Genomic DNA, 25,545 nt, shown 5'->3' with positions numbered 1-25,545 from the left:
TGAGGACATTTTTATGATGAAGACTCCTCTTTTGGCTGCATCTTGGTATTAACCAGTGGTTTCCTGGATCACTGCTGTTGTTTAGTCATTAAGTTGTGTCTGACTCTTTCGAAGCCCCATGGTCTGTAGCTCACAGGGCTCCTCTGTCCATAGAATCCTCCAGGCAAGAGTACTGGAGTGGGCTACCATTTCCTTCCCCAGGGGATCTTCTCAACCCAGGAATTGAACCCAAGTCTCTTGCATTGCAAGTGGATTCTTTACCACTGGGCCACCATGGAAGCTCCTTGGATCACCATTCATAGTGATAAACCCACTTTATGGTGCAATCCACTACTTGTGTGTCTACAGGAATATGCATAAGAAACGGAGAGAAAATATCGTGGAGTGAAAAGACGGCCTCTGATATTTTCTATTGCACATTGCTGTTCAACACCACCAAAATGATTGTGTGACCCATAGTTTGAAAACAATTGTTGAAACTAGCATCACCATTTGCCCAGATCTATGCAGCAGTCTATCAGTTGGCTTTCCTTTTTCTATATTTCCTTCTTTGATTCCCTATTCCATAGAGAAGTGAGGAGACTCTCAAAAGATAAATCAGAACATATAACTCCCCTTCACAACCCCTTCAGTGGCTTCTTGCCTTCATAGCAAAGTTCAAACTCTTCACCTTGGCCTATATGATAGATTCCTTGACCTTCTCCAGCCTTATCTTATGATCTCTCTTCTTCCTCAATATATTCTGGCCCTCCATAACTTGTGTCTGTACCTCCAGGACACCAGATTCTTGCTGCCCATGGATAAGCCACTTCAGCTGCCAGGAATATTCATTCCCCAACTTCTCCTGGCTAGCCATTGCTTATCCTTTAATTCTTGATTTAATTATTTTCTCTACAGACAGCCCTTTCTTTACCACCTTTGGAATCAATCACTCCTTCTTATTATCTATTTCAGCCTATTGTTTGAACATGTACCACATGTTCAAAAATCAGGAAAATCAGGAAAAAAATATGGCAGCTAAAACACTCTGATTAACACATAGGATGGGGTGGTGGGAGGAGGACCCAGAGGAGAAAACTGCACAGCATTTGGGGCTGGTTCACAGTCATCCTAGGATTAAGAACTTGGAGTTTGGAAATGTGATTTTATGTGAAGCATCTTGACTTTTAGTTTAGTACTGAATCACACTAATTTTGAAAAAGCTACATGTCTCTGCTGTACCAGAAGAATGAAGGAAAGGAAGGATGTAGTTATACATAGGCCAACAACTTAAAGAGAAGCTGTCAGGTCACAGAAGTGGTGATGACAGAGGTAATCAAAGTGACAGACTGCACAGAAAGACAGTGCTTAGGTAAGTGGGTCAGAGGCTGCTGCTAGAACCAGCTCCTGCCAGCTGGCTGTTCTTCTTGAGATTTTTTCTTGGCTCAGAACTTAATTCAAGGGTTTCATGTTGTGTTTTAATAAGGAAGATGTTTCCATCCTTGAAACATCTCTTCCCTAACTTCGCTTCCTGTTACAGAGATCATACGTAACCTGCCAGTTTAGTACATTGGCAGTCCTGTTGAAGAGACACTGTAAACTCAGTCCTTTTGAAGGCAAAAGGAGAAGGGGGTGGCAGAGGATGAGACAGTTAGGCGGCATCACTGACTCAATGAATTTGAGAAAACTCTGGGAGGGAGTGGAGGACAGATGATCCTGGTATGCTACAGTCTGTGCGGTCTCAAAGAGTCAGACATGACTGAGTGACTGAACAGCAACAACAAAACTTAGTCCTAGGGTCTAACAGTCCCCGCCTCTAACCCAGCAGTTCCAGATGTACAAGCAGATTTTATACATGGGGTCACCCCTCACCAGCAGCCAGCTGGAGGGCGGATATACCTGTTTAGGAGTCCAGGTGACAGTTGGAATCAGATACATTTAACTGGGCCTCAAGGTAGACGTCCTGAGAGAGAATTCCCTGAAGCCAGAGACTGGGAGCATCCTCTGAACCTCCCAGGGCCTGATGTCTAGGAGAGCACCACGAGCCTCCTGGCCCTTCCCTCTGCCATCACAGGCTTCTGCTCCTAAGCATTAGGTCCCATCCACCTCCTGTGGAAGAGTTAGCCTGCAAAGTACCAGACATGCTCTGAGAAACATCATCACGCATCATCTCATCTCATATTGCCCAGTCTATCCTTCCAGTCTGGCCTGCCGTCATACTCTTACATTTATTTGTTTCCAGCTCAGCATTGGGGGATTGTCATAGATTTTTCCAAATCTATGACATAAATGTATATGTGCTGTGGGTATCATATCTTTCTGGGCCCCTGTAATTCCTCAACAGGAATTTATGTTAACTATTTTACTCCTCCTTGCACCCTCTGAGGTTCAGCCTTGGATAGAGTTTACCAAGGTGGTCGGTGATACTTTTAGCTGCTAAGTCATAGCTGACTCTTGCAACTTCCATGGACTGCAGCCTGCCAGGCTTCCCTGTCTGTGGGATTTCCCCGGCAAGAATACTGAAGTGGGTTTTCATTTCTTTCTTCAGAGGATCTTCCCAACCCAGGGATCAAACCCACATTTCCTGCATTGCTGGCTGATTCTTTCCTGCTGAACCACCAGGGAAGCCCATGGCCACATCAAATGAAGCATGGGCTGCTTTTGAAGGACTAATTGTTTTTGAGAGGTCTCATTAAAAAAAAAAAAAAAAAAATCCGTGTTGAGAACAAGGAAAAAAATCCATCCCCAGGGTTCCTGCATCTGACCCTCAACCTCCTGATTTAATCAGTTCATTTTAGAATAATGCACTTGGCTATTTCTATATCAGCCACTGACTTTTCCCAAGGAATGAATAATAAGGAAGATGTGACATTAACTAAGGCAGCCTTGCCGTAAGGTTAAAGGAACACAGACAGCTGATCTCCAGGATCTCTGGACCTTTGGAACAAATGCTGTTTCTCCCTAGGGCCAAGATGCTTTGAATTAAAATTTATTAAAAACAAAACGAACTGGCTATTTTTGGACTAGAATTTGACCTATTACCTAAATCCTGATTGAAAATGCTTTATGAAGTTCTGTTGTAAGAGCAGCCATTTCTTTTTGCTTCTTCCTCTCTCTTTCATTCTTTTTTTTAATAATAAAATCCAGTTTTATTTGTTTTTTTAATGTATGCACCATCACCTAATTTATTTATTTTTCAAAAACATAAGTCCTGCCATCTAAGATATTGTAAACAAACAGCTGTTATCAACATGTAGAAAACATAGAATTTCACATGAATTCATCTTCTTAATGACAATATACCAGCTTAAGCAAGTCATTGTTGGTGGGCTCATTTTTTTGTTCAGACTCTTCAGGTCTTGAAGGAACTTTTTCCTTCTATTATTTATAATATCCTAAGTGAACAATGCAAAGAAATAGAGGAAAACAATAGAACTGGAAAGACTAGAGGTCTCTTCAAGAAAATTAGAGATACCAAGGGAACATTTCATGCAAAGATGGGCACAATAAAGGACAGAAATGGTATGGACCTAACAGAAACAGAATATATTAAGAAGAGGTGGCAAAAATACACAGAAGAACTATAAGAAAAATGATCTTAATGACCCAGATAACCATGATGGTTACTCACCTAGAGCCAGACATCTTGGAATGTGAAGTCAAGTGGGCCTTAGGAAGCATTACGACGAACAAAGCTAGTGGTGGTGATGGAATTCCAGTTGAGCTATTTCAAATCCTGAAAGATGATGCTGTGAAAGTGCTGCACTCAATATGCCAGCAAATTTGGAAAACTCAGCAGTGGCCACAGGACTGGGAAAGGTCAGTTTTCATTACAGTCCCAAAGAAGCGCAATGCCAAAGAATGCTCAAACTACTGCACACCTGTACTCATTTCACATGCTAGCAAAGTAATGCTCAAAATTCTTTAAGCTAGGCTTCAATAGTATGTGAACCGAGAACTTCCAGATGTTCAACCTGGATTTAGGAAAGGCAGAAGAACCAGATATAAAATTTCCAACATCTGTTGTATCATAGAAAAAGCAAAAGAATTTCAGAAAAAACATCTACTTCTGCTTCATTGACTACTAAAGCCTTTGACTGTGTGGATCACAATAAACTGTGGAAAATTCTTAAAGATATGAAAATACCAGACCACTTTACCTACCTCCTGAGAAACCTGTATGCAGGTCAAGAAGAAACAGTTAGGACCAGACATGGAACAATAGACTAGATCAAAGCTCAGAAAAGGAGTACGTTAAGGCTGTATATTGTCACTCTGCTTATTTAACTTATATACAGAGTACATCAAGCAAAATGCTGGGCTGCTTGAAGAGCAAGCTGGAATTAAGATTGGTGGGAGAAATATCAATAACCTCAGATATGCACATGACACCACCCTTATGCATGTAGAAAGTGAAAAGGAACTGATGAGCCTCTTGATGAAAGTGAAAAAGGAGAGTGAAAAAGCTGGCTTAAAACTAAATATTCAAAAAAATGAAGATCATGGCATCTGGACCCACCACTTCATGGCAAATAGATGGGGAAGCAATGGAAACAGTGACAGACTTTATTTTCTTGCGCTCCAAAATCACTGGACATGTTGACTGCAGCCATGAAATTAAAAGGCGCTTGCTCCTTGGAAGAAAAACTATGAGAAATTTAGATAGCATATTAAATAGCAGAGATATTACTTGGCCAACAAAAATCTATATAGTCAAAGCTATGGTTTTTCCAGTAGTCATGTATGGATGTGATACTTGGACCATAAAGGAGGCTGAGCACTGAGGAAATGATGTTTTTGAACTGTGGTGTTGGAGAAGACTCTTGAGAGTCCCTTGGACTGCAAGGAGATCCAACCAGTCCATCCTGAAGGAAATCAGTCCTGAATGTTCATTGGAGGGACTGATGCTGAAGCTCTAATACTTTGGCCACCTGATGCAAAGAACTGACTCATTATAAAAGACCCTGATGCTGGGAAAGATTAAAGGCAGGAGGAGAAGGGGATGACAGAGGAAGAGATGGTTGGATGTCATCACTAACTCAATGGATGTGAGTTTGAGCAAGCCCCAGGAGATGGTGAAGGACAGGGAAGCCTGGCATGCTGCAGTCCACAGGGTCACAAAGAGCCAGACATGACTGCACTACTGAATCACAACAACATGTAATATCTTATTCTCGAATAATGTAACAGATAGAAATATAGGAAACCTCTGGGAATTCAACAGAATTTTTGTAATTATGGGGATGATCCACTGACAGAGCAGTAACAAAAAACAGACTTCAACTGACAAGAATTGTCTGCAGAGGATGATCAAGTCAGAAATTCGACTGTTTCATGTGTTTGAATTACATAATATGACACAGATGCTGAACCATTTATGCTATAATGATATCATATTTGATATTTTCTACTTAGTTGTACTCAAAGTTCAATTTCTCAGTGCTATTATATATAGTAAAATATGTTGTAGGTATGTATTAGCCAAAACTGGATTTAAGAAAACAAAGTGGAATTAGCCCCAAATGAGAGCAAATTAGACGAAGGCCAAGATGAATGGAACCTTATGGATAGCTATAAAGTCACAGCAAGAGATTAAAACTGGGGATTCCTGCATTTAAGAAGACTACCGTGCTCTTTAGTGAGATACCACATTTTTCCACAGGCTTTGGGAGAATAACATTTCAATTTTTCAGACCTGATATTTGTGGTCAATGCTTCAACTAGGTGTACAAGAGCCTTTAAAAGGGAAAGTATGGTGATATCTCTATGGGTTTGTGAATACTGAACTTCTGAGTCCCCTATATTTCATTTTTGCAATAACTTCACAATGGCCAACAGATGATATGATATATTGCTATCAGAGAAAAATGAACTGAAGGCATAATTAGAATCCTGTATGGTAGAAGGATGACCATTTTAGACTGTTGAAGTGTATTTACATTTTGGTTGTTGAAGAACTAAACAGATTTAAAATACACTGTCCCGTTTTCCTCATAAGCATATTCATATTTTAAGACCACATACTTTTAAAAATTTGAGCTATGTAGTCACTATAGTTAAATGTCCTAAGAAAATAATAAGGATAAAAGCTTTTATTGAAAAACTTACTACTATAAAATTTGAATAAGTAGTAACATAACATCCTCATACAATTAAATGTAATATTTTAAATTTTATGGCTTGTGTATTAAAGCACAATTTGAAATCCAAAGCTGATTATACTTCATAAATTATTTGATTTAAAAACAGAACAGTGGTGGAAACTTCTGAAGTATTCCCAGAAGCACTGAAAAATAAACGAGAGAAAAGTTAAATCGACAAAAAAAAAAAAAAAAACCCTCATTAATCGTACATAATCAGGGCTTCAGAAAAATGAGTCAACAGATGATCATAAAGTTGGAAACTGTTTCATAATGGCACTGACATTATTAAAAGTTTAAAGCTTAGCATATTCCAACTGAAAACGTTATCTTCCTAAATAACGAACTTTTACTAGACACACAGAACTTATTTAGGCTATTTAATCTAGGTTATTTGCCAGGTTTTTAGGTAACCATAGTGATCAGACCTAAAGGATTTACAAAAGGTTAACAGCAGCCGGTAGCACTAGATTGATTCAATAGCCATTTATCTGTATTAATGAATAGGGAATGAGAACGGATGTGTGAAAGAATAAACATCTAGAGAAAAAATTAGGGGAGATATAAGCACATGTGTATACCCACAGGTTCACTTCCTGCTGTGCTGTTGTTACCAAACCCCCTCCGCAATACACACACACATACACACTCAAAATCCAGGGACTGCTCACTCCACGGGGATTTAAGAGGAGCAGAAGGCTCAGACTACCCAGGTTTTACTGCGGCTTAAAGTGCATTTTCGGAGAAGGCAATGGCACCCCACTCCAGTACTCTTGCCTGGAAAATCCCATGGACGGAGGAGCCTGGTAGGCTGCAGTCCATGGGGTTACTAAGAGTCGGACACGACTGAGTGACTTCACTTTCACTTTTCACTTTCATGCATTGGAGAAGGAAATGGCAACCCGCTCCAGTGTTCTTGCCTGGAGAATCCCAGGCATGGGGGAGCCTGGTGGGCTGCTGTCTATGGGGTCGCACAGAGTCGGACACGACTGAAGCGACTTAGCAGCAGCAGCAGCAGCAGCAAAGTGCATTTTGCAAAGCCTCTGGTTAATTTGATCAATACAGGCACTCAAAATCAATAATGCAAGTTCCAGAGTAAATGTTTTGATCAAATTGATCGTTAATTAAATTTAGAAGACAACTAAAATTTCCATTTTGCTCTATTAAACACAAGAAGTTTAACCAGACATCTGGCTGTTTAATATCATGTAGATAAAACATCTAACTAATTAGCTTGTTTTTCAATTTTTTATTCCAAATGTTTGCTATCTTTAGACACAAAGTGGATTAAGAATTAGTCATGATAATTCAATTTCTTTGATTTATGAAGAAGGTGTGACTCAAAATAATGACATATCCAATATGCAAAGGGTAATTATTTTTCATGTCAGAAATATTTAAAAGGCATTTAAAAGGCATCTCTGCACTTCTACTAGGGTTATAACATATAAAATAGAAAACATTGCTGTGTACAATAATACAGAATTATAATGTTACAGCAAAATTTAAAATGAAATATGACTATTCTTATATTTTTATGATTATTAATTTTTTAAACAATGAACTAAAAATATAGATGTGTTACTTTGGTCATGAAATGGACTAACCTTGCAGGCGTATCCATTGCTCCAGAGTTCAAAGTACCTGTGTCAGGTACACGCCTGTGACCGGTGACTTTCTCAACAGGTCCTGTAATCCAATGAAGGACAGAGGTAATATTCCAAGACATGTCAGGAGTAGAAGACTAGAGTAAACTAGACAAGTCACAAGTGCTCACAAGGGGAATCTACTTTTCACACACAGCAAAGTCACATATTTCTGGTCAGAGCAAGTATGTTGAGTTACTGCTCACAGAGGACTCACATTGAGTAAAAGGAGAGAGTAAGGTTGCCAAATTAGTGCCAGTGGAGGGCAAAATAAATAACTTCAGAATTTAAATGGAAACTAGGGGGCGGTTGTGGGACAAATTATCTCAGGTGCCATTATTTTCTTTCTGTTTTAATACTGTAAAATAACTTTCTGATAGGAAGAACACATGTACACCCAGGGCTGATTCATGGGAATGTATGGCAAAAACCACCACAATATTGTAAAGTAATTAGCCTCCAATTAAAATGCTGCTGCTGCGTCTAAGTCGCTTCAGTTCAGTTCAGTTCAGTCGCTCAGTCGTGTCTGACTCTTTGCGACCCCATGAATCAGAGCATGCCAGGCCTCCCTGTCCATCACCAACTCCAGGAGCTCACTCAAACTCATGTCCATCGAGTCGGTGATGCCATCCAGCCATCTCATTCTCTGTCCCCGTCTCCTCTCACCCTCAATCCCTCCCAGCATCAGACTCTTTTCCAGTGAGTCAACTCGTCGCATGAGGTGGCCAAAGTATTGGAGTTTCAGCTTTAGTCGTGTCCAATTCTGTGGGACACCATAGACAGCAGCCCACCAGGCTCCCCCATCCCTGGGATTCTCCAGGCAAGTACACTGGAGTGGGTTGCCATTTCCTTCTCCAATGCATGAAAGTGAAAAGTGAAAGTGAAGTTGCTCAGCCATGTCCGACTCTTAGCGACCCCATAGACTGCAGCCTACCAGGCTCCTCTGTCCATGGGATTTTCCAGGCAAGAGTACTGGAGTGGGGTGGTATTGTCTAAAAGAAAAAAAAAAAAAGAATGTCACTTCTTTTATGCTAAACAATGACCTCGTTGAGTAACTACAAATTTCAAAACTTGGAGGGCAGTTCAATTGCCCTTTGGAGATATCTTATCTAAACTGTGGGTACTTAATTATGTATTAGCATGAACTCCCTTTTAATGTCCAGGACTCTGGCTGGAGCTGTGGCTTCTCAGAAATCGATATCCAGTCAGAAGCTTCCATGGTTCAGATATTAATAACTTTGATAGCTCTTATTTTCTACCCCCTATACTATCTCAAGTAATGATTCTTTTGTTTTTTTTTAGAAAGTTAAACTTGAATCTTTTATTCCATATTGCTAAAATATATCCAAATGTCTTAGTGCTTAGAGTCTGCAGCTAGTTTTCCCATTCATATTTTACTTAAGGAGCCCAGCATTTTCAAGGTGGTCAAATTTATCTTCCTAAAGTCTGGTTTGAAGGGGATGACAGAGAATGAGATGGCTGGATGGCATCACCGACTCTGTGGACATGAGTTTGAGTGAACTCCGGGAGTTGGTGATGGACAGGGAGGCCTGGCGTGCTGTGATTCATGGGGTCGCGGAGAGTCGGACACGACTGAGCGACTGAACTGAACTGAACTGTTTTTAAGAAGCCTGTCTATAAAAATGTTCATCACCCTAGTAGCTTTTGGGGAAAAAACCTTCATTTTGAATATTATTTGTTGTGTTACTATCTGTTGTGTTCAGTTTCTCAGACTTTCTAAGACTCAGAAATGTGCTTTTTGGTTGCTTACAATTTTCCATAGTAATTTCTCCCAAGCATCAGTTCAGTTCAGTTCAGTTCAGTCACTCAGTCGTGTCCAACTCTCCGTGACCCCAAGAATCACAGCACGCCAGGCCTCCCTGTCCAACACCAACTCCCGGAGTTCACTCAAACTCATATCCACAGAGTCGGTGATGCCATCCAGCCACCTCATCCTCGGTCGACCCCTTCTCCTCCCGCCCCCAAACTTTCCCAGCATCAGAGTCTTTTCCAGTGAGTCAACTCGTCGCATGAGGTGGCCAAAGTATTGGAGTTTCAGCTTTAGCATCAGTCCTTCCAATGAACACCCAGAATCGATCTCCCTTAGAATGGACTGGTTGGATCTCCTTGCGGTACAAGGGACTCTCAAGAGTCTTCTCCAACACCACAGTTCAAAAGCATCAATTCTTCGGCAATCAGCTTTCTTCACAGTCCAACTCTCACATCCATACATGACCACAGGAAAAACCATAGCCTTGATTAGACGGACCTTTATTGTACTATTTTATTTCCCTCCCCATTCCACCCCTCTAGGTTGATACAGAGCCTCTGTTTGAGTTCCCTGAATCATACAGCAAATTCCCCATTGGCTATCTATTTAATTGTACTGTTTAATTTATTTCTTTCTTTGCAGCAGATAATTCTGAGGTAAGGAAGGAAATTAAGAGGAAAAGATTCTAACAAAGAAAGTGAATTCTTTTAAACAAGGAGGTATATGCATTACTGAATCAGTGTATGGTCTAAGCATGTGAGTAAATATACTTTTTGTAGCTGCTATAAATTCACATGGTAATTACACTATTTCTGAATTTGTCATATCAAAATGGTGCTAGTAAAATGGATATACACCATGTTTAATTATGTCCAAAATGTTGAAAGGTCATATAAATTAATGATCAGTGATCAATATGTCAACATATGTGTACAAAGTAAGAGTTGGCTAAAAATATATCAGAATGAGCTGATATACCCACAGAAAACAGTCTTTTTTCCTCTCTCTCTTTTCACAGGATACATGCATATTTTGGCCAAATTCCTTTGAGAAAATAATTTATTATATAATGCAGCCTTTCAGAATTTAATTCATTATATTCCCGCCTTGTACCTTTCTCAAAGCTTTATAAGCACCACAAGCAAACATCCACATTTTCTTCAGGGAAGTTAAACATTCTTCTAGTACAAACTTGCAGAAGGAAAAACTTGTAATATAAATATGACTTTGGGGGAAAAGCAGTTTACTTATTCATATTTGGTAGGTTTTGAACATACACGTGTATTTCTAGTTTACATTTCGCCAAACAAACATGACTTTTGAATGTCTCTTTTGTTTGGAGAAAAGAAAACGGTCTGATCCATGGGACTTGCAACATTGAAACAGCAAGCATTTCACCAAGATGTCAAAACAGGAAGAACTTCTGGCATAATCAGCACTGATAGTAGCACAAGAAAATACTGGCTTGTCTTTCTGATGAAGAACTCTACTAAAGGATGGTCTGCATTGAGTTTGATTTTAAGAGTGATGACATAGGACTGTGTTGCTTGCATATTGAATTTCCAAAGCTCAATGATCTCTGACAATGCAAAGAACTGTTTTTATGTGGTCATATATGTCAAATAAATACTCTTAAAAATAACCTTAGGAAATGACACTTAGGAGATTCTCAACAGTTTTTGTAAGATGTTCACAGGTGAGAATGTAGTCCATACAAACGACACTCTTTATGGCTAAAGGTTCCCTTCAAACTGAACAATTTATTACTGATCACTGAAATATACTCACAGATATCTGAGTGTATGAAAGATTAAACCATGTGGTCCCGAGAAAGGGATGCTGGTCCATGACTGAAAGCAACTGAGTCTAACTTTAACTTTTCCAGAATAAGAGATGTAAACCTGTGAAAAATCACCTAGAATTTCTAGCACTGCACATTGGTCAGAATAATTTTGAAGATAAAATGAAATAAAACAGGAAAAAAGTGTTGAAAAGTTTAAACTATAGAAGTTAACCTGTTGATTGCTAACAACCATATAGGTAATAAGATGCTGGACTGTTATTCTCAAGACTAGAAGCTGTATGATTTAGGATGTCTCTGACCTTTGATAGGCCTTGAGGAAACATTTTTTTCCCTGAAGAAACATGAGGAGAGTCATTTCACAAGCACCATTCCCTGGGAAAACAGGTAATGTATTGACTAATTTCCCGGGAATTTTAATTTTTACATGAAGCCCTTTGATTGGCTGCTGTTCTACTAATAATAACTGGATGACAGAAAGCTCTCGTTTGCCCTGCAGTGTGGACTTCTGTGTGGACATGGCTGGAGAAGAATGCCTATCTGTCCTCCATGGCCTCAGGAACCACTCTGCCCCAGGAAGGCGATGAATGGCAAGGGTGTGGGGAGTGACCCCAAAATCTTCACATCTCACTGCTTTGGCCCAGGGTGGGGGTGAGGGGACAAGGTGTTTCTGCAGGGTTCTGTCACTTTTGGTGGAAAGGGCAAGGGCAGGGGAAGGTGGATAATCCATGGAGCGGGTGGAGAGAGCTGGTGTGAAAAGATGAAGAGCAAGACAAAAATCTGGGTAGAGAGAGGAACTAGGCCTCACAGATGTGTTCTAAGCAACATTTGGATGTGAGCGTGGGGGAATCATTGCATATTTATTTGCTGCTTATCTTCTGAAACCATTCCTGAAAAGACAGGAAGCTGACAAAGCAAAATGAGAAGGGTAGCGAGACTACTAAGTGAACTTGGGGCAGACTATGATCCTCCCACCCTGCTTCTGTGTGTGCGCGCGCGCGCGTGTGTGTGTGAGAGAGTGTGTGTGTGCGCGCGCACGTGTGTGTGTGTGTGTGTGTGTGTGTGCGCGCTTTTCTCAAAGCGTCTTTGGAAGTCTGCTAACTTTCTGGATCCCCCAATCAGGGAGGTGGGCCTTTCTGACTGAGGAAGAAACTCTCATCCACCCAGGCAGGTGCATTCTGACCTCAGCAGTGGTTTCAGGACAAAACACCCGGTCTTCAACGTTCTATATAATCTGAACATACAGAATTTGGAAAGAAGGTAGGAGCAGAGTATAGTTCCAGTTCAGTTTTAAGCCTAAAAGGAAAATGAAATGACAGGGGGAAGGAAGGCTCCGAGAGGAAAAAAAAGTTGAAGAGAGCAGCCACAGGAGCGGCTCTGAACCAAGGCTCTGCCACTTCTGTACGTTCCTTAACCTTCCTCTGGCTCATCTTCCCTACCTGGAAAACGGGGATGTGATACGTAGAGCTCTGATATGTGGAGAAAGTTCAAAAGAAATGGTGTCTATAAAACACTGAACATAGTGCCTGGCACACTATAACCAACTCAATAACATTACGTACTCTCCAGGACAAAATGGAATTTCTTCTTATTTTGCTAAGTCCAGATTGATTGTCACTCTTACTTTTAAATCAAGTCACAAGTGTTTCTTTTTTTCAGCTTTCCTTTAAGAACTACAAATACAGACATACAGCATTATGTTGCCATATATCTTCCTCACCTTTAAGATGAGAAAAAGTAAATTATTTACCAAAAAGCTACAGAAATTAAAGCCTATTTAAAGCCTAGTATACAAACATGTATATGGCAACTCTGCACCTAAATTAAATCCAAGGATAATTGTGTTGAGAGGTGATCTTGGCAATGAACATGTTTGGAGAGTGGGGACTTTCTCATTTGAAAATTAGTTTGGTTTCTAGGGAAAAAAATATACTTGCAAAATTTGCAATTTCATGTAAGGATGAACCTTTTCTTTTCCAGAATGTAAATATTATCTCAGTTTGAAGACAGGGAGAAGAGGGACAAAGAAAAACAGATGCTTTCATTCGACAATATGTATTAAGTGGCCGCTATGAATCAGGCCCATACGAATCCAGTCAAAACACTATGCAGTGTTGCCAAAAGTAAGAGATCCCAGATGTAATAGCACAGGAGGTGTTGGGTCTGGATTATTGGGATTAGGAAGGGTGCTAGCAAGGGAGAACCCAGATGGGGAGGGGTAATGCTTTGTTAGAGAGTCAGCGAAGTGTCAGTCACAAAGCCCTGGCGACTTGGGAGAAGGTGTCTTGCCCCACTGCCCCTGGGACTCAGCCTTCTCCAGCAAAGGGTCTGATGCACTGCAGGTTCTCTGGAGGGGCCTCAGGCTCCACCTCTGCCTCTCAGACATGCTCTCCACTCTTGGGAGAGGTCATGAGAGCAGCCAGGCAGAAAAGAGCAGCCTCTGCCAAGTAGAGGGTGCCCACCCCTTGTCAGCCTGGTGTGAATGGTGGTTGGGCCCTTGTGTTAGGAATCACATGGGCAACTTACCAAAATGTAGATTCCCCTAGCCCCACAGACCAAAATCTTTAAGATTTCCTGAAGCCCAGGTAGCCAAGGGCTCAGAGACTCCAACGCTTTTTTTTTCTCCCCCTCTTTTTTGGGGAGAAGGGTTAAAGTACAAAATAATGGCAGTGGGGCTAAACCTTTGATTTTCTTTTTGCTTGTTTGTTTTTAGTGCAGTGTATGTAATACTGGGCGTCTCAGGTGGCACAGACAGTAAAGAATTCACCTACAATGCTGGAGACCCAGGTTCGAGACCTGGGTCCAGAAGATCCCCTGGAGAAGGGAATGATTACCCACTCCAGTAGTCTTGAGTGGAGAATTCCGTGGACAGAGGAGCCTGGCGGGCTACGGTACATGGAGTCGCAAGCAGTCAGACACGACTGAGTGACTTTCATTTTCACCTACTACCTGGTGGCTCAGAGGTTAAAGCATCTGCCTGCAATGTGGGAGACCTGGGTTCAATCCCTGGGTGGGGATTCCCTGGAGAAGGAAATGGCAACCCACTCCAGTATTCTTGCCTGGAGAATCCCATGAATGGAGGAGCCTGGTGGACTATAGTCCACTGGGTTGCAAAGAGTCGGACACGACTGAGCGACTTCACTCACTCACTTCACTCACTACATAATCTACTCCGTTGCTTTTGTTTTCAGGGGCAGAATTCATACTAGCCTTGAACATGTTTCATTATAGAAAGGCCTTTTCTTTTTCGTTCAAATCCACCAGAGGTTCAAAGTACCAGAGGGTACTGGTAGGCTGCTGCTGCTGCTGCTGCTAAGTCACTTCAGTCGTGTCCGACTCTGTGTGACCCCATAGACGGCAGCCCACCAGGCTCCCCCGTCCCTGGGATTCTCCAGGCAAGAACACTGGAGTGGGTTGCCATTTCCTTCTCCAATGTGTGAAAGTGAAAAGTGAAAGTGAAGTCCTATTCCTGAAAACTATGGCTAAATAGCACTCCCCAGAGAAATGGGTTGGTTTCGAGGCCTGAACGCACCACTGATTAGCCATGAAACTTGGGCAAATCTCTACCTCACAATTCTTGTTCCCAAATCCTTGTGATAGAGGATACCTTCCCAAGTGAAGATTAAACAAGGTATTAAGTGTAAAGAGCTAAGCAGAGTATTGCTCGGAGGTTCTCAGGAATTCCTAGAAACCAATCTGGTATGTATCGAAATGTACCACCAATCTCATGTCTTACAGTGGTGGTCTATAAGGCCTTGCTCAAACTCCAATTCTCTTACACTCTTCTCTTTTCTTGATAGTGCTTTTCTCCTTCCCCAACTACCAAGGCAAGTCCACTTTTCAAGATCCGATCAAAAGGATACCGCTCCTCTCGTCTCCCCCAGCTCCCCTGGTCCCAGTTAGTCCACCAGTGTGTGTGTGTGTGTGTGTGTGTGTGAGAGATGTCGCTTCAGTCGTGGTCCACGTGTGTGTGTGTGTGTGTGTGTGTGTGTGATGTCGCTTCAGTCGTGTCCGGCTGTTTGCGAGCCCATGGACTGTAGCCCACCAGGCTCCTCTGTCCACGGGGTTCTCCAGGCAAGAGTGCTGGAGTGAGTTTGCACGCCCTCCTCCAGGGGATCTTCCCGACCCAGGGATGGAACCCGCGTCTCTCCTGTCGCCTGCATTGGCAGGCGGATTCTTATACACTGTGCCCCCAGGGAAGTCCAAGTCCACCAGTGCTCTATGTCAAATCACACCTCTGTCACAACACACGCGCAGTTATGCACAGGTGACTAGATCCGTGAGTGTGCATCTGGGGAAGCGATGGGCCCGTGAGAATCGTGTGGTTGGTTGTCCCGCGTCCTTTCCCACCGACGTGGGATCGCGTCGGTCCCTTCCCCGACTCCCGCACCTCGCGAGGCCGGCGCTGAGGAGTAATGGCTTCCGCCTGCGGTCCCGCCGGTTCCTCCTCTTTGGGAGCAGCTCGGCAGGGCACCGGCAGGGGGCGGCGTTGCCACGCAGCTGGAGGCTCGGCGGGCGACCGTCCCCCGAACCCCCCAGCACCCCGCTGCAGGCGCTCAGCTTCGGTGACGAGGCCGGGGGGGGGGGTTCGGAGGGGGCGGGTCGTGTTCCCTCGCAGGCTGGGCGGCCGGGGTCGCGCGGGGCCACAGGCGGGAGTTTCCAAGCTTCCCAGGCGTCCCACCCCCACAGGAGCCCGCAGCCTCCACGAGAAGGAAAGTTACTCTTCTAAGTTTGAAAAGAGGCACCGAGCAGCCAGAATTGACAGTCCGAAGAAAGCGGGGGCGCTTTCTAGCAGAGACCCGGGAGAGGGCTGGGTGTGAGCGCGAGGGCGCGCGGAGGTACCACCGCGCTCCTTTCCCGCCGCCGAGGCGACTTAAGTTGAGGGGCTGCGAGAGGAACGCGTGTGGCCTTTAAACTCGTACTTTTCGCGGGCCGTGGGACACCAGCTCGTTTCACACCGACGTTAGCGCACTCACTTGAAAAAGGAAAACCTTAAGCGCCCCGGGAACGAACTCGCTTCTCCGCCTCAGGTCTCGGCGAGAGAACGCGCCGCCTCAGCGTCCGGCCCGGCTCGGCAGCCCCTCGCGCGACCCGGCGGCTGCGCCGCACTCCGGGCCCGCCGGGTCCTCAGCCGCCGGCCGCGCGGCCTTCCGGCCGTCAGGCTCGCCGGGGCGCCCGCTCGGGGACGCGCGCTGGCCCCGCGCCGCGCCCCCGGCCGCCCTGGCCCGCTCGCGCGCGCGCGCGATCGGGACCCGCGCTCGGCCCCGCCCCCCGCGCGCCACGCTCCCGCCGCGCTCCCCGCGCCGCCCGAGGTCTCGAGAATCGAAACCCGGGGGAGCTCGCCCTGCCCCTCGCGCGCGCCGCCTGACCGGCACGGGGAAGTGGGCGCCTTCCTTAGCTCTCGCCGAGGCCGGCTTTAGTAACGGAGCAAATGGCCTAGCTTTACACTACACATTGTCTCATAAAACGATGGTCGGGGTAGTCGAAAGAACCTCTGGAGCCGCGACCATAAGCTCTAATGACGCGCCAGAAAAGGCGAGAATTTTATGTTTGGGAAGTTTGTGCAGTTGCGCGAATTTCGCCGGGCTCCGGTTGTGCGGGCGACTTAGAACTCTTGAGGCATCGGAAATGTTTCTTCGTTGGAGGGGAAAAAAAAATTCAAAAGAGGGGCTTTGTGTGTGGGGGGCATCCATACGTCAAATGTCCGTACACGCACACGAGCGCACACTCGCCGCCGCCGGCCTCGCGCTCCTGGACCGGCCGCCGCAGCCCTGCAGCTCCGCGGGGCCCGGGCCGCGGGGCGGGCGGCGGGCGGGCGGGGGCGGTGCCCTATGCAGATGAGGAGGGTGTGGCGATTCGTGCGGCGCCGGGCCCCGGAAGCGTCCGTAGGACCTCGTATAAAAAAAGTACTGAGGCAGCTTCTCCCGCACAACTGCTGACGCTCCGGAGACGGGAACGCGTGCGGCGGCGGCGGCGGCGGCGGCAGCAGGAGCCGCCACCTCCGGGACCATCGCGACTCGGGCGGCGCGGGCGGGGGCGAGGGGCGGGAGTGGCCGGCGCGGGCGGCGGGGGTCTAGGAAGGACTCGAGTCGCTCGCCGCGGCCGGGAGCGCACTCGCTGCTCCCGAAGAGTTGTCGCCTCGCAGTTCCTCGCTCGCCGCGCTCCTAGAAGGGGCGGCCGCCTCCAGGTGACACAGACGGGACTCCCGCTTGCGCTTTTCCAGATGCATCAGAGATACTTTTGGTGCGGGGCTGCTCTTGCGGGGCGCGGCGCGCGCGGCTGGGGGACCGCGGGGCCTGGGGAGGGAGCGTCTCCGGGGTGCCCCCTGAGGCGGGGATCAAGCGCGGAAAGGGGGCGCGTTCCTGCCTCCGCGGGGCCCCTCTGTCCGCCCGGCCGCTTCTCAGCGTCCTCAGCGCGCTCCTTCCCCCACTTCCCCCCGTTCTCTCTTAGGACCGACCAGGGCCAAGTGGCGTTCGGCGGGCACTTCATGGCGGAAGGCGAAGGGTACTTTGCCATGGCCGAGGACGAGCTGGCCGGCGGCCCCTACATCCCCCTGGGCGGCGATCTGAGCGGCGGCGACTGCGGCGGCGGCGGCGGGTTTCCCGGGCACTGCTTGGAATACTGCGAGAGCCCCACGGCGCACTGCAACGTGCTGAGCTGGGAGCAAGTGCAGCGGCTGGACGGCATCCTGAGCGAGACCATCCCCATCCACGGGCGCGGCAACTTCCCCACGCTCGAGCTGCAGCCCAGCCTCATCGTGAAGGTGGTGCGGCGGCGGCTGGCCGAGAAGCGCATCGGCGTCCGCGACGTGCGCCTCAACGGCTCGGCCGCCAGCCACGTCCTGCACCAGGACAGCGGCCTGGGCTACAAAGACCTGGACCTCATCTTCTGCGCCGACCTGCGCGGGGAAGAGGAGTTTCAGACTGTGAAGGACGTCGTGCTGGACTGCCTGTTGGACTTCTTACCCGAAGGGGTGAACAAGGAGAAGATCACACCACTCACGCTCAAGGTAAAGCACCCCCCACCCCCCAGCCCAGAGGGGCCGGGGCCGCCGCGGCGGGTCGGGCGCGAGTGCTGCACGGCTGACACCGGGGCTCGGGTCGGCCGCCCGAACCCGTGTGCGCGATCTGGCTGATTCTGCTTTTGAGTTATTTTTTTCTGAGTTCACGAAGGTGCGTGGACTTGTGTTTGAGTGTTTTCGTTGACTTGCTGCTTCAGCGCCCCGCGCCTTCTGCTTCCTCATCTGCCCTGCCCTCTCTTCCTTCTCCTTATTTTTTAACTCTTGGCTTTCCTTGCTTGAGTCGTGTTCGGAGTACATTCGTACAGTCTGATAAGTAGAAGAGTGAAATGTTATCCATCTTTTTTTTTTTTTTTTTTTTTGAGTCATTGGATGATTGAGTCTTTGGGAAAAAGAGCAGCCTGCAGCAGAGGCGAGTCAATGGGCTCATTATTGTATTGGAAAATGTGACTAGATTTTCTAGCTGCTTTCTGCTGACTCCAGGCATTAAGAATAAATACGGCTCTTCTCCGGGTTGGTTCTTGGGTTCGGGATATAATGGGTCCTTTCCTTCCCACTTTGGCCCAAAGCGCGTTAAAATGATCAGAGGAACCAGCCTCCCAGAATGTCTTAATTTAGTTCATATTTGATTTTAGCTGCAGAATCCCTGCGGGGACCCACAAGATACTGATCGTATCAGTTACCTGGGGGGTGGAGGGGAAACTAGCTGACTAGGGACAGGATGAGAGGCAGACTGACTTTTCACTGTAGGCCCTTCTGTCTTTTGAATGTTGCAGCTATATTGTGTGAATCTTATACCTGTAAGAACATTCTCAAAAAATAACATTTCAAAAGTCAGACATGACAACAGAACCGCTTAGTACTGTGCTATGTCTGCCAAAAGCCTCAAACTATTACTTCTAGTCTCTTTCCCAGACAGCAGAACCACTCGTTAAATGTATTTTTTGTTGTTGTTGTTTTCAGAAGACTATTTAATGTTTAAACTTGTAGGTAGTGTTTTGCTGAAACTTGACAAAACAAAAGGGAAGGAGCAAAATAATTCTCAGCTGTGATGAGGATGTATTTATTATTTTTTTCTAGGTTTGCTCATCTTCTTGTTTTGTCTTTTAAATTGTAGGAAGCTTATGTGCAGAAAATGGTTAAAGTGTGCAATGACTCTGACCGATGGAGTCTTATATCCCTGTCAAACAACAGTGGCAAAAATGTGGAACTGAAATTTGTGGATTCCCTCCGGAGGCAGTTTGAATTTAGTGTAGATTCTTTTCAGATAAAATTAGACTCTCTTCTCCTCTTTTACGAATGTTCAGAGAACCCGATGACTGAAACGTTTCACCCCACAATAATTGGGGAGAGCGTCTATGGCGATTTCCATGAAGCCTTTGATCACCTTTGTAACAAGATCATTGCCACGCGGAACCCGGAGGAAATCAGAGGGGGAGGCCTGCTAAAGTACTGCAACCTCTTAGTGAGGGGCTTTAGGCCCGCCTCTGATGAGATCAAGACCCTTCAGAGGTATATGTGTTCCAGGTTTTTCATCGACTTCTCAGACATTGGAGAGCAGCAGAGAAAACTGGAGTCCTATTTGCAGAACCACTTCGTGGGCTTGGAAGACCGCAAGTATGACTATCTCATGACCCTTCATGGAGTGGTGAATGAGAGTACCGTGTGTCTGATGGGACATGAAAGAAGACAGACTTTAAACCTGATCACAATGCTGGCTATCCGGGTGCTAGCTGACCAGAATGTCATCCCTAATGTGGCCAATGTCACTTGCTATTACCAGCCGGCCCCCTATGTAGCAGATGCCAACTTTAGCAATTACTACATTGCACAGGTCCAGCCAGTGTTCACATGCCAGCAACAGACATACTCCACTTGGCTACCCTGCAATTAAGAATCATTTAAAAATGTCCTGTGGGGAAGCCATTTCAGACAAGATAGGAAGAAAAAAAAGAGAAAAAGAAAAAGGCTGAGTGACCCAGCCCTTATTAGGGATATGTTTTGTGCAATGATGATCTGCTCCTGGTTTTAAACTTGGCAAAGCTTTGTGGATCTTTTCATAGGTATGGGGGCACGATCTCAAAATAGCCCACCCACCACCACCAATCCTCCTGCCTGATTCTCCTACCCAGTTGGATTCTTTCCTGAAACAAAAGAGACCTGTCATTAAAAGCAACCAGGTTCTCCTAAAATAACAAGAGACAGAGGGAAAAAAAGCTTGATGACAATATGGGTTTGCAGTACCTGCTCCCATAGCTTTGCCGTAGGAAAAAAAGGCAAGTGGATAGTTCCTTATAAGATGGAATTCACCAAAGGGAATATACAGAGATTAAAAAAAGGTCTCCCTCCAATTTAATTTTCAATTCAGGAGTTCAGATAATAAGAATGGTACAGGAAGAAGGGGTACACCAACATTGGGATAGCTGAGGCTTGTAGAGAATACTATCTGTGGAACTGTCCCATTGCGCTAATAGAAATGGCTTGCTCCAAATGAACAGTAGTAGGTTGGTGCAGTTCTCATAACAAACAGCAGAACTTATGATGACACAATCCATTATTTCCAGCTGCGTGCATAGCTCACATTTTTTAAAATGTGAAAATGCAAGCAAAAACAGCTGTAGCAAAGAAAGTATGCTCAAGGACCAAAGATTTACCAGATAAAAATACCCAAGTAGAAGAGAGATAGTAGAATATATGAAGAGTTACTATATTTGTTACACACCAATATACATCAAAGTGCCTGTTGCCTTCTGAAAATTTGAAGTGGAAAAATTTTATGGTTTAATGACTTTTATTTTATCAGGGACTCAAGAAGAAAATAAAACAACACATAAGCTTGTGAATGGTGGAGGAGATGCCCTATTTTTTTCTTGACAAATACTTGTATAAAGTTAACCTTGTTGGTGTGATGTTATCCTAGGTACATGTGTATGTGTGTGTATATTATGTGTATATATATACATATTTGTGATATGTGTATATACACACAGTTCATTGACTATGGTCTAGAATAATGTAGCAAATAGGAAATGTTTAAATACTGTGTGCTTTTATGTTTTCAACAGGATGACCTGAGACGTGGGCATATTGCAGTGAGGAATTAAATCCCACATCTAAAAATCTTAAAGTGAATGAAGGAGGAAAACAATTAATATATTTGATAGATTGAGCAGAGATTATACTTTTTAGTGAGTGTTTTGTTTTTGTTTTTATTTTGTGAGCCATAGAATTCCACAAATGGGAGAATATTTGTTTGGCAGAGCACTCTTTTTTTTTATACTGAACTGCCATTTTGACAGTTTGAACCCTTTTAGTTTTTGTAATACTGGCATACCTCCATGGTGTATAATCCAGTGGATCATGGATCAGTGATAGTCTGTTTAAATCCCTGACTGCTCAAAAGAATTTCTGGTGATCTGAACACTACTTATTAATATTTAAATGAATTTTTAAATGAGTGCATTATGCATTCCAGGACCACTAGAGTTTAGTAAATGTGAAATGACCCTTTTTAAAGAGTATTTGCACAATTGCTTAAAATTTATATATGAGATATATATTATATATAAAATTTTATAAATCCATGCCAACATGAAACATCTTCGATCTGGTTGTCACGCTGCATTTAAATATTTAGTACTGTACTTCAAATTCACTCACTTTGCATCGAATCAGATCCAACTTTATTTTCTGTCTCAAGAGACCAGTTACACCTTTGTGAAATGAACTGGCGTTACTATTTCAGTTCAGTGACAGCTAATCTTGAACCCATACGTTCTCCCAGCCTTTAATTTCTTTGGACACTGGTCTCTGAAAATGCATTTGTTGAAAACAAAACTAACATTCGGGAACCTTCCCTCTTGTCTTGGTGAGGCAGCCACATCATCCCTTACCAACCCTAGTGGATGACTACTTACTATGTGCAGCCCTCTGAAGAATCAACTGATTGTTGTCATTCATTAGAGAGGGATTGGGGAAGCAAATAGCATCATCCTATTGGCAGTGTAATCTGTTTGTTATCTGGGCGTCCCTCAGATGCTCATTGTTAGTTTAATCCATCCAGCTACCTTTCCTGCGCATCTTTCTTTGAAGCCTTAACCGGAACTTGATGGGTTTGCTGTAGCAGCCTCCCTGTGAACTCTGTCCCAGCTGTAACAGCTACTGCACTGCCACTCGCTGTTTCGTAGGGAACTTTTTCTTCTCCCATGTTGGCTCCAACTCGCTCACTCCAGCCCTGGGTTTTGAGAAATTCATTGCAAATTCCCAGGAAATGTTCCATTTGCAGATTAAGCCTGATACTTAACCGTCAGAAACCCAGAGCTCCATCCTCCTTACCTGTTTGGACATTCCCTAAGATTAAAGCTAAGGGAATGCTTGGGAATGCAGGAGGAGCGTCTGGGCATCTGCCTTCTTCCTTCTCATCCTAACTCTTGAAGGATGAGTCGTCCACTATTTCACAAAGAATCTGGAGGTCTCCAGCTCTGCCAGAGCAACGATCTGCTGTTATTTTCTGGCACAGATTCTTGTATGGAGGGGCCTTCTTTGAAAAATATACTTTTCATTTGTTTTCTCAGATATTTATGTTCTTTCCTTGCATACTCCGGGGCTGGTAGCATAGTTGGAAATGCCAGCACCTGGCATTCAGTTAGAACAGGCTGTACTCAAGACAACCTTCGGCATTTACTTTGATATAATTTATTTCCCTTTTGTATGTACTATAGTCTTGTGCATATGTAGTTGAACAAATGGTGGAATATATGTCTATCTTTGTGGATGTGTGGCTTAAACATTTGAATGTCTGGTGAGAGAGAGCCATGTGTCATAGGTCAGAAGAAAGGACAGCTCTCAACTCCTGATTAGTGTCTGTGATTTGCTTACTTTTGTGTTTATCTGGCCGAGTGCACTGTTACTTTAAAGCAGGAAGAAGTTTTGTTTTTTTTTTTCCCTCTGCTGGAGGCTCTTCTCACCTGTCCAGCCTGGCACATCAGGGAACACTTCACCCATGTCAGTGCCCTTTTAACAAGTTGACTTTATTTGCAGTAAAGTCTCGTTGCCTCAAGATGTCCTACATCAAGATGGACTTTTCCTTTCCAGAAACAGGATCAAATATTTGCTCACTCTTGGTATTGGGTGGACTGTTTTAACGAGGCTCCAGCATTGCAAGGATGGAAGGTCTGTAAGCCAAGCCAAGGAGGAAACGCCAAGAAAAGTGAACATACTGTTCGTTTTTGCCACCCCTTTCTGTTTGCTTATTGTAGGTTGCCTTACTGCGTGTAAAGTTGTTTTCAGTGCAATGCTTGTCAAATAAATATTGTGAACTATTTTGTAAATGAAATGTATTATGTTAAAAGCTGTCAGCAGTTCAGAAATAAGCTTTTTTGTTGTTTGAAGACAACATGTGTTAGATGACGCCAAAAAGTCAAAAAAAGTAATTTCATATATAGCACCTATTTGAATATAATCTTTATGATCTCTCATAGCATAGCCTTTTTAGTGCTAAGAAAGAATCTCTATGTAATATTTTGTCATAATAATGACTTGCTAACAAAGTACATGGTCAAAGTACAGAGTTGGAAGATGGCAAGTAACTTGGTGAGAATGGCTGCAAATCCTTGCAGAATGGAGGAGTCTCTGCCCGCTGGCTGTCTCTCTCTTCGACCTCTCTAAAACCATCGCCTGCTCCGAGACGTCCTGTTTGCAGCAAGCTGCTTCTGGGGTCACTCTTTTGGAATACTTTCACTTTAGACTGTGTCACAGGCAGAAAAGGAGTTGATGGAGAATGGACTCTTTAAAAACTGACATGTTTGAATCAACGCTAGAGGGAACAGATTGTGAATTTTGTTTACAGCATCCAATATTTGGATTTTTTTTTGTAAATAAAAAGAAGTTATTTTTTTCTATTGATTTGTGTGTTGTCTTCCATGTCTGTGCTGGCTAAAGACCATATCCTCTGAGTCCAGCCATGTCCATGAGAAAAGATGGGGCAGTGTTTGGAGAAGACCCACCTTTATCAACTTCTGATTGGAGTACAAGTCACTAAAATGTCCAGCTTACAGCCAGCCCAACTTTTGACTGGCTCAGTCGGCTCCATTAGAATCTAGATAATGAGTGCTGACATTTTGAATCTGGTTATGAACCTAGTCGTGTTAAGTGCCCCAGGCAGAGCTGTCTTCCAGGATCAGTAGAGGCTCCTGACTCTGGATTGTAGGGCTGCTGTAGCCGTGAGGGGGCTTTGGTTCTTGGAAGTAGCCAGAGTGCTGTGATGAGGTCATCCCCGGTTTTATGTGTGTCATCAAAGGCTCTACAGTGTTACTCAGAGTGTTCACCTTGGGAGGGAGGGAGGGCCTTTTGAAAGTCACTAATTGGAAGGAAGAGTGATCACAGGATCTAATTTGTGCTTTGTTTGTGTGCATGTACTGGGTGCAAAGACATTGCTCTTTGACAAGCATTTCATGCAATCTCACCTGTTCAGATTGCCAGGGAGCAGCCATTTATTAATTTTTTTTCTTTGTGTTCTTTGGAGACTTTCTCACTACCAGCAGTATGAGAGTTTGGTAAGCCTCAGCTATTATAGGACATCCTTGTGGTTTATGAAGCCATTGAAAGTTCTGATGTTGGACAGAATGCATGCTTGACACTGTATCTAAGAAAGAGCCATTCCTGGTATTCAAAGCCAGTTTCCCTCACATACACATTATAAAAATACTAGGTAGTTATTTGGTTTGGTAGTGGTATTTGTGTGTCATTCTCTTCTTCCTTTGTTGCAACCTCTTCGTTTTTTTTACAACCATCCCTTGCATGTCTGTGGTCATCACAAGACTCCTTTTTAAGCAAGGGTTGAATAAGGACAGTATATATTAAGCTCCTACTTAAAGGGTAGCCTTAGGTATACCCTACTATTTCTAGTTGAACTACCAGACTGCACCTAGCTAAGCCTGGAGAGAAGTAACCCACTCTTCCTTTCCTTGGGAATAATCTTAACTTCCATACAATAGTTTCTTTGAGAAGAAAAACAAAAGACAAAAAATCAATACCCAGAAAGCAAAAACATCAAAACCATAGTTTTAGAATATTAAGTAGAATATGAACGGTTAAAATCATTAAATACCTCAGAAATTAAGCCGTAATTTCCTTCTTAGAACTAAGTTTAAAATGAAAATGTGAACGTCCTGCAGTCTAATAGCAAATAC

At 44.3% G+C, this 25,545-nt stretch overlaps 1 protein-coding gene and 1 long non-coding RNA gene across 4 annotated transcripts; one reads left to right on the top strand and one right to left on the bottom strand.

Annotated features, from left to right (window-relative positions):
* Window positions 1–6,065: 6,065 nt before the first annotated feature.
* On the bottom strand, window positions 6,066–16,482 carry LOC129560995 (uncharacterized). 2 transcript variants are annotated; one of them, XR_008686902.1, is made up of 4 exons: window positions 16,314–16,482; window positions 8,700–8,757; window positions 7,727–7,808; window positions 6,066–6,265 (listed from the first exon to the last, which is right to left on the bottom strand). It is a non-coding gene; the product is annotated as an uncharacterized LOC129560995 (long non-coding RNA). The 2 variants fall into 2 exon arrangements; XR_008686903.1 differs by lacking the exon at window positions 8,700–8,757.
* A 323-nt stretch (window positions 16,483–16,805) lies between these two features.
* Window positions 16,806–24,255, top strand: TENT5A (terminal nucleotidyltransferase 5A). 2 transcript variants are annotated; one of them, XM_088840550.1, is made up of 3 exons: window positions 16,806–17,580; window positions 17,788–18,346; window positions 19,473–24,255. In XM_088840550.1, exons 1-3 carry the CDS (start codon window positions 16,856–16,858, stop codon window positions 20,247–20,249), a joined length of 2,061 nt encoding a protein of 686 aa, XP_088696676.1. In that variant the 5' UTR covers window positions 16,806–16,855; the 3' UTR covers window positions 20,250–24,255. The 2 variants fall into 2 exon arrangements, with proteins under 2 accessions (XP_088696676.1, XP_055289288.1); XM_055433313.2 differs by having other exon boundaries at window positions 17,386–17,524.
* Window positions 24,256–25,545: the final 1,290 nt, after the last annotated feature.

The sequence above is a fragment of the Moschus berezovskii genome, chromosome 10, assembly GCF_049115385.1.
Source record: "Moschus berezovskii isolate FMDL1 chromosome 10, NW_MosBer_1.0, whole genome shotgun sequence".
Classification (NCBI taxonomy): domain Eukaryota; kingdom Metazoa; phylum Chordata; class Mammalia; order Artiodactyla; family Moschidae; genus Moschus; species Moschus berezovskii.
The sequence above is the reverse complement of the archived record's forward strand: the minus strand, read 5'-3'. Positions and strand labels throughout refer to the sequence as shown.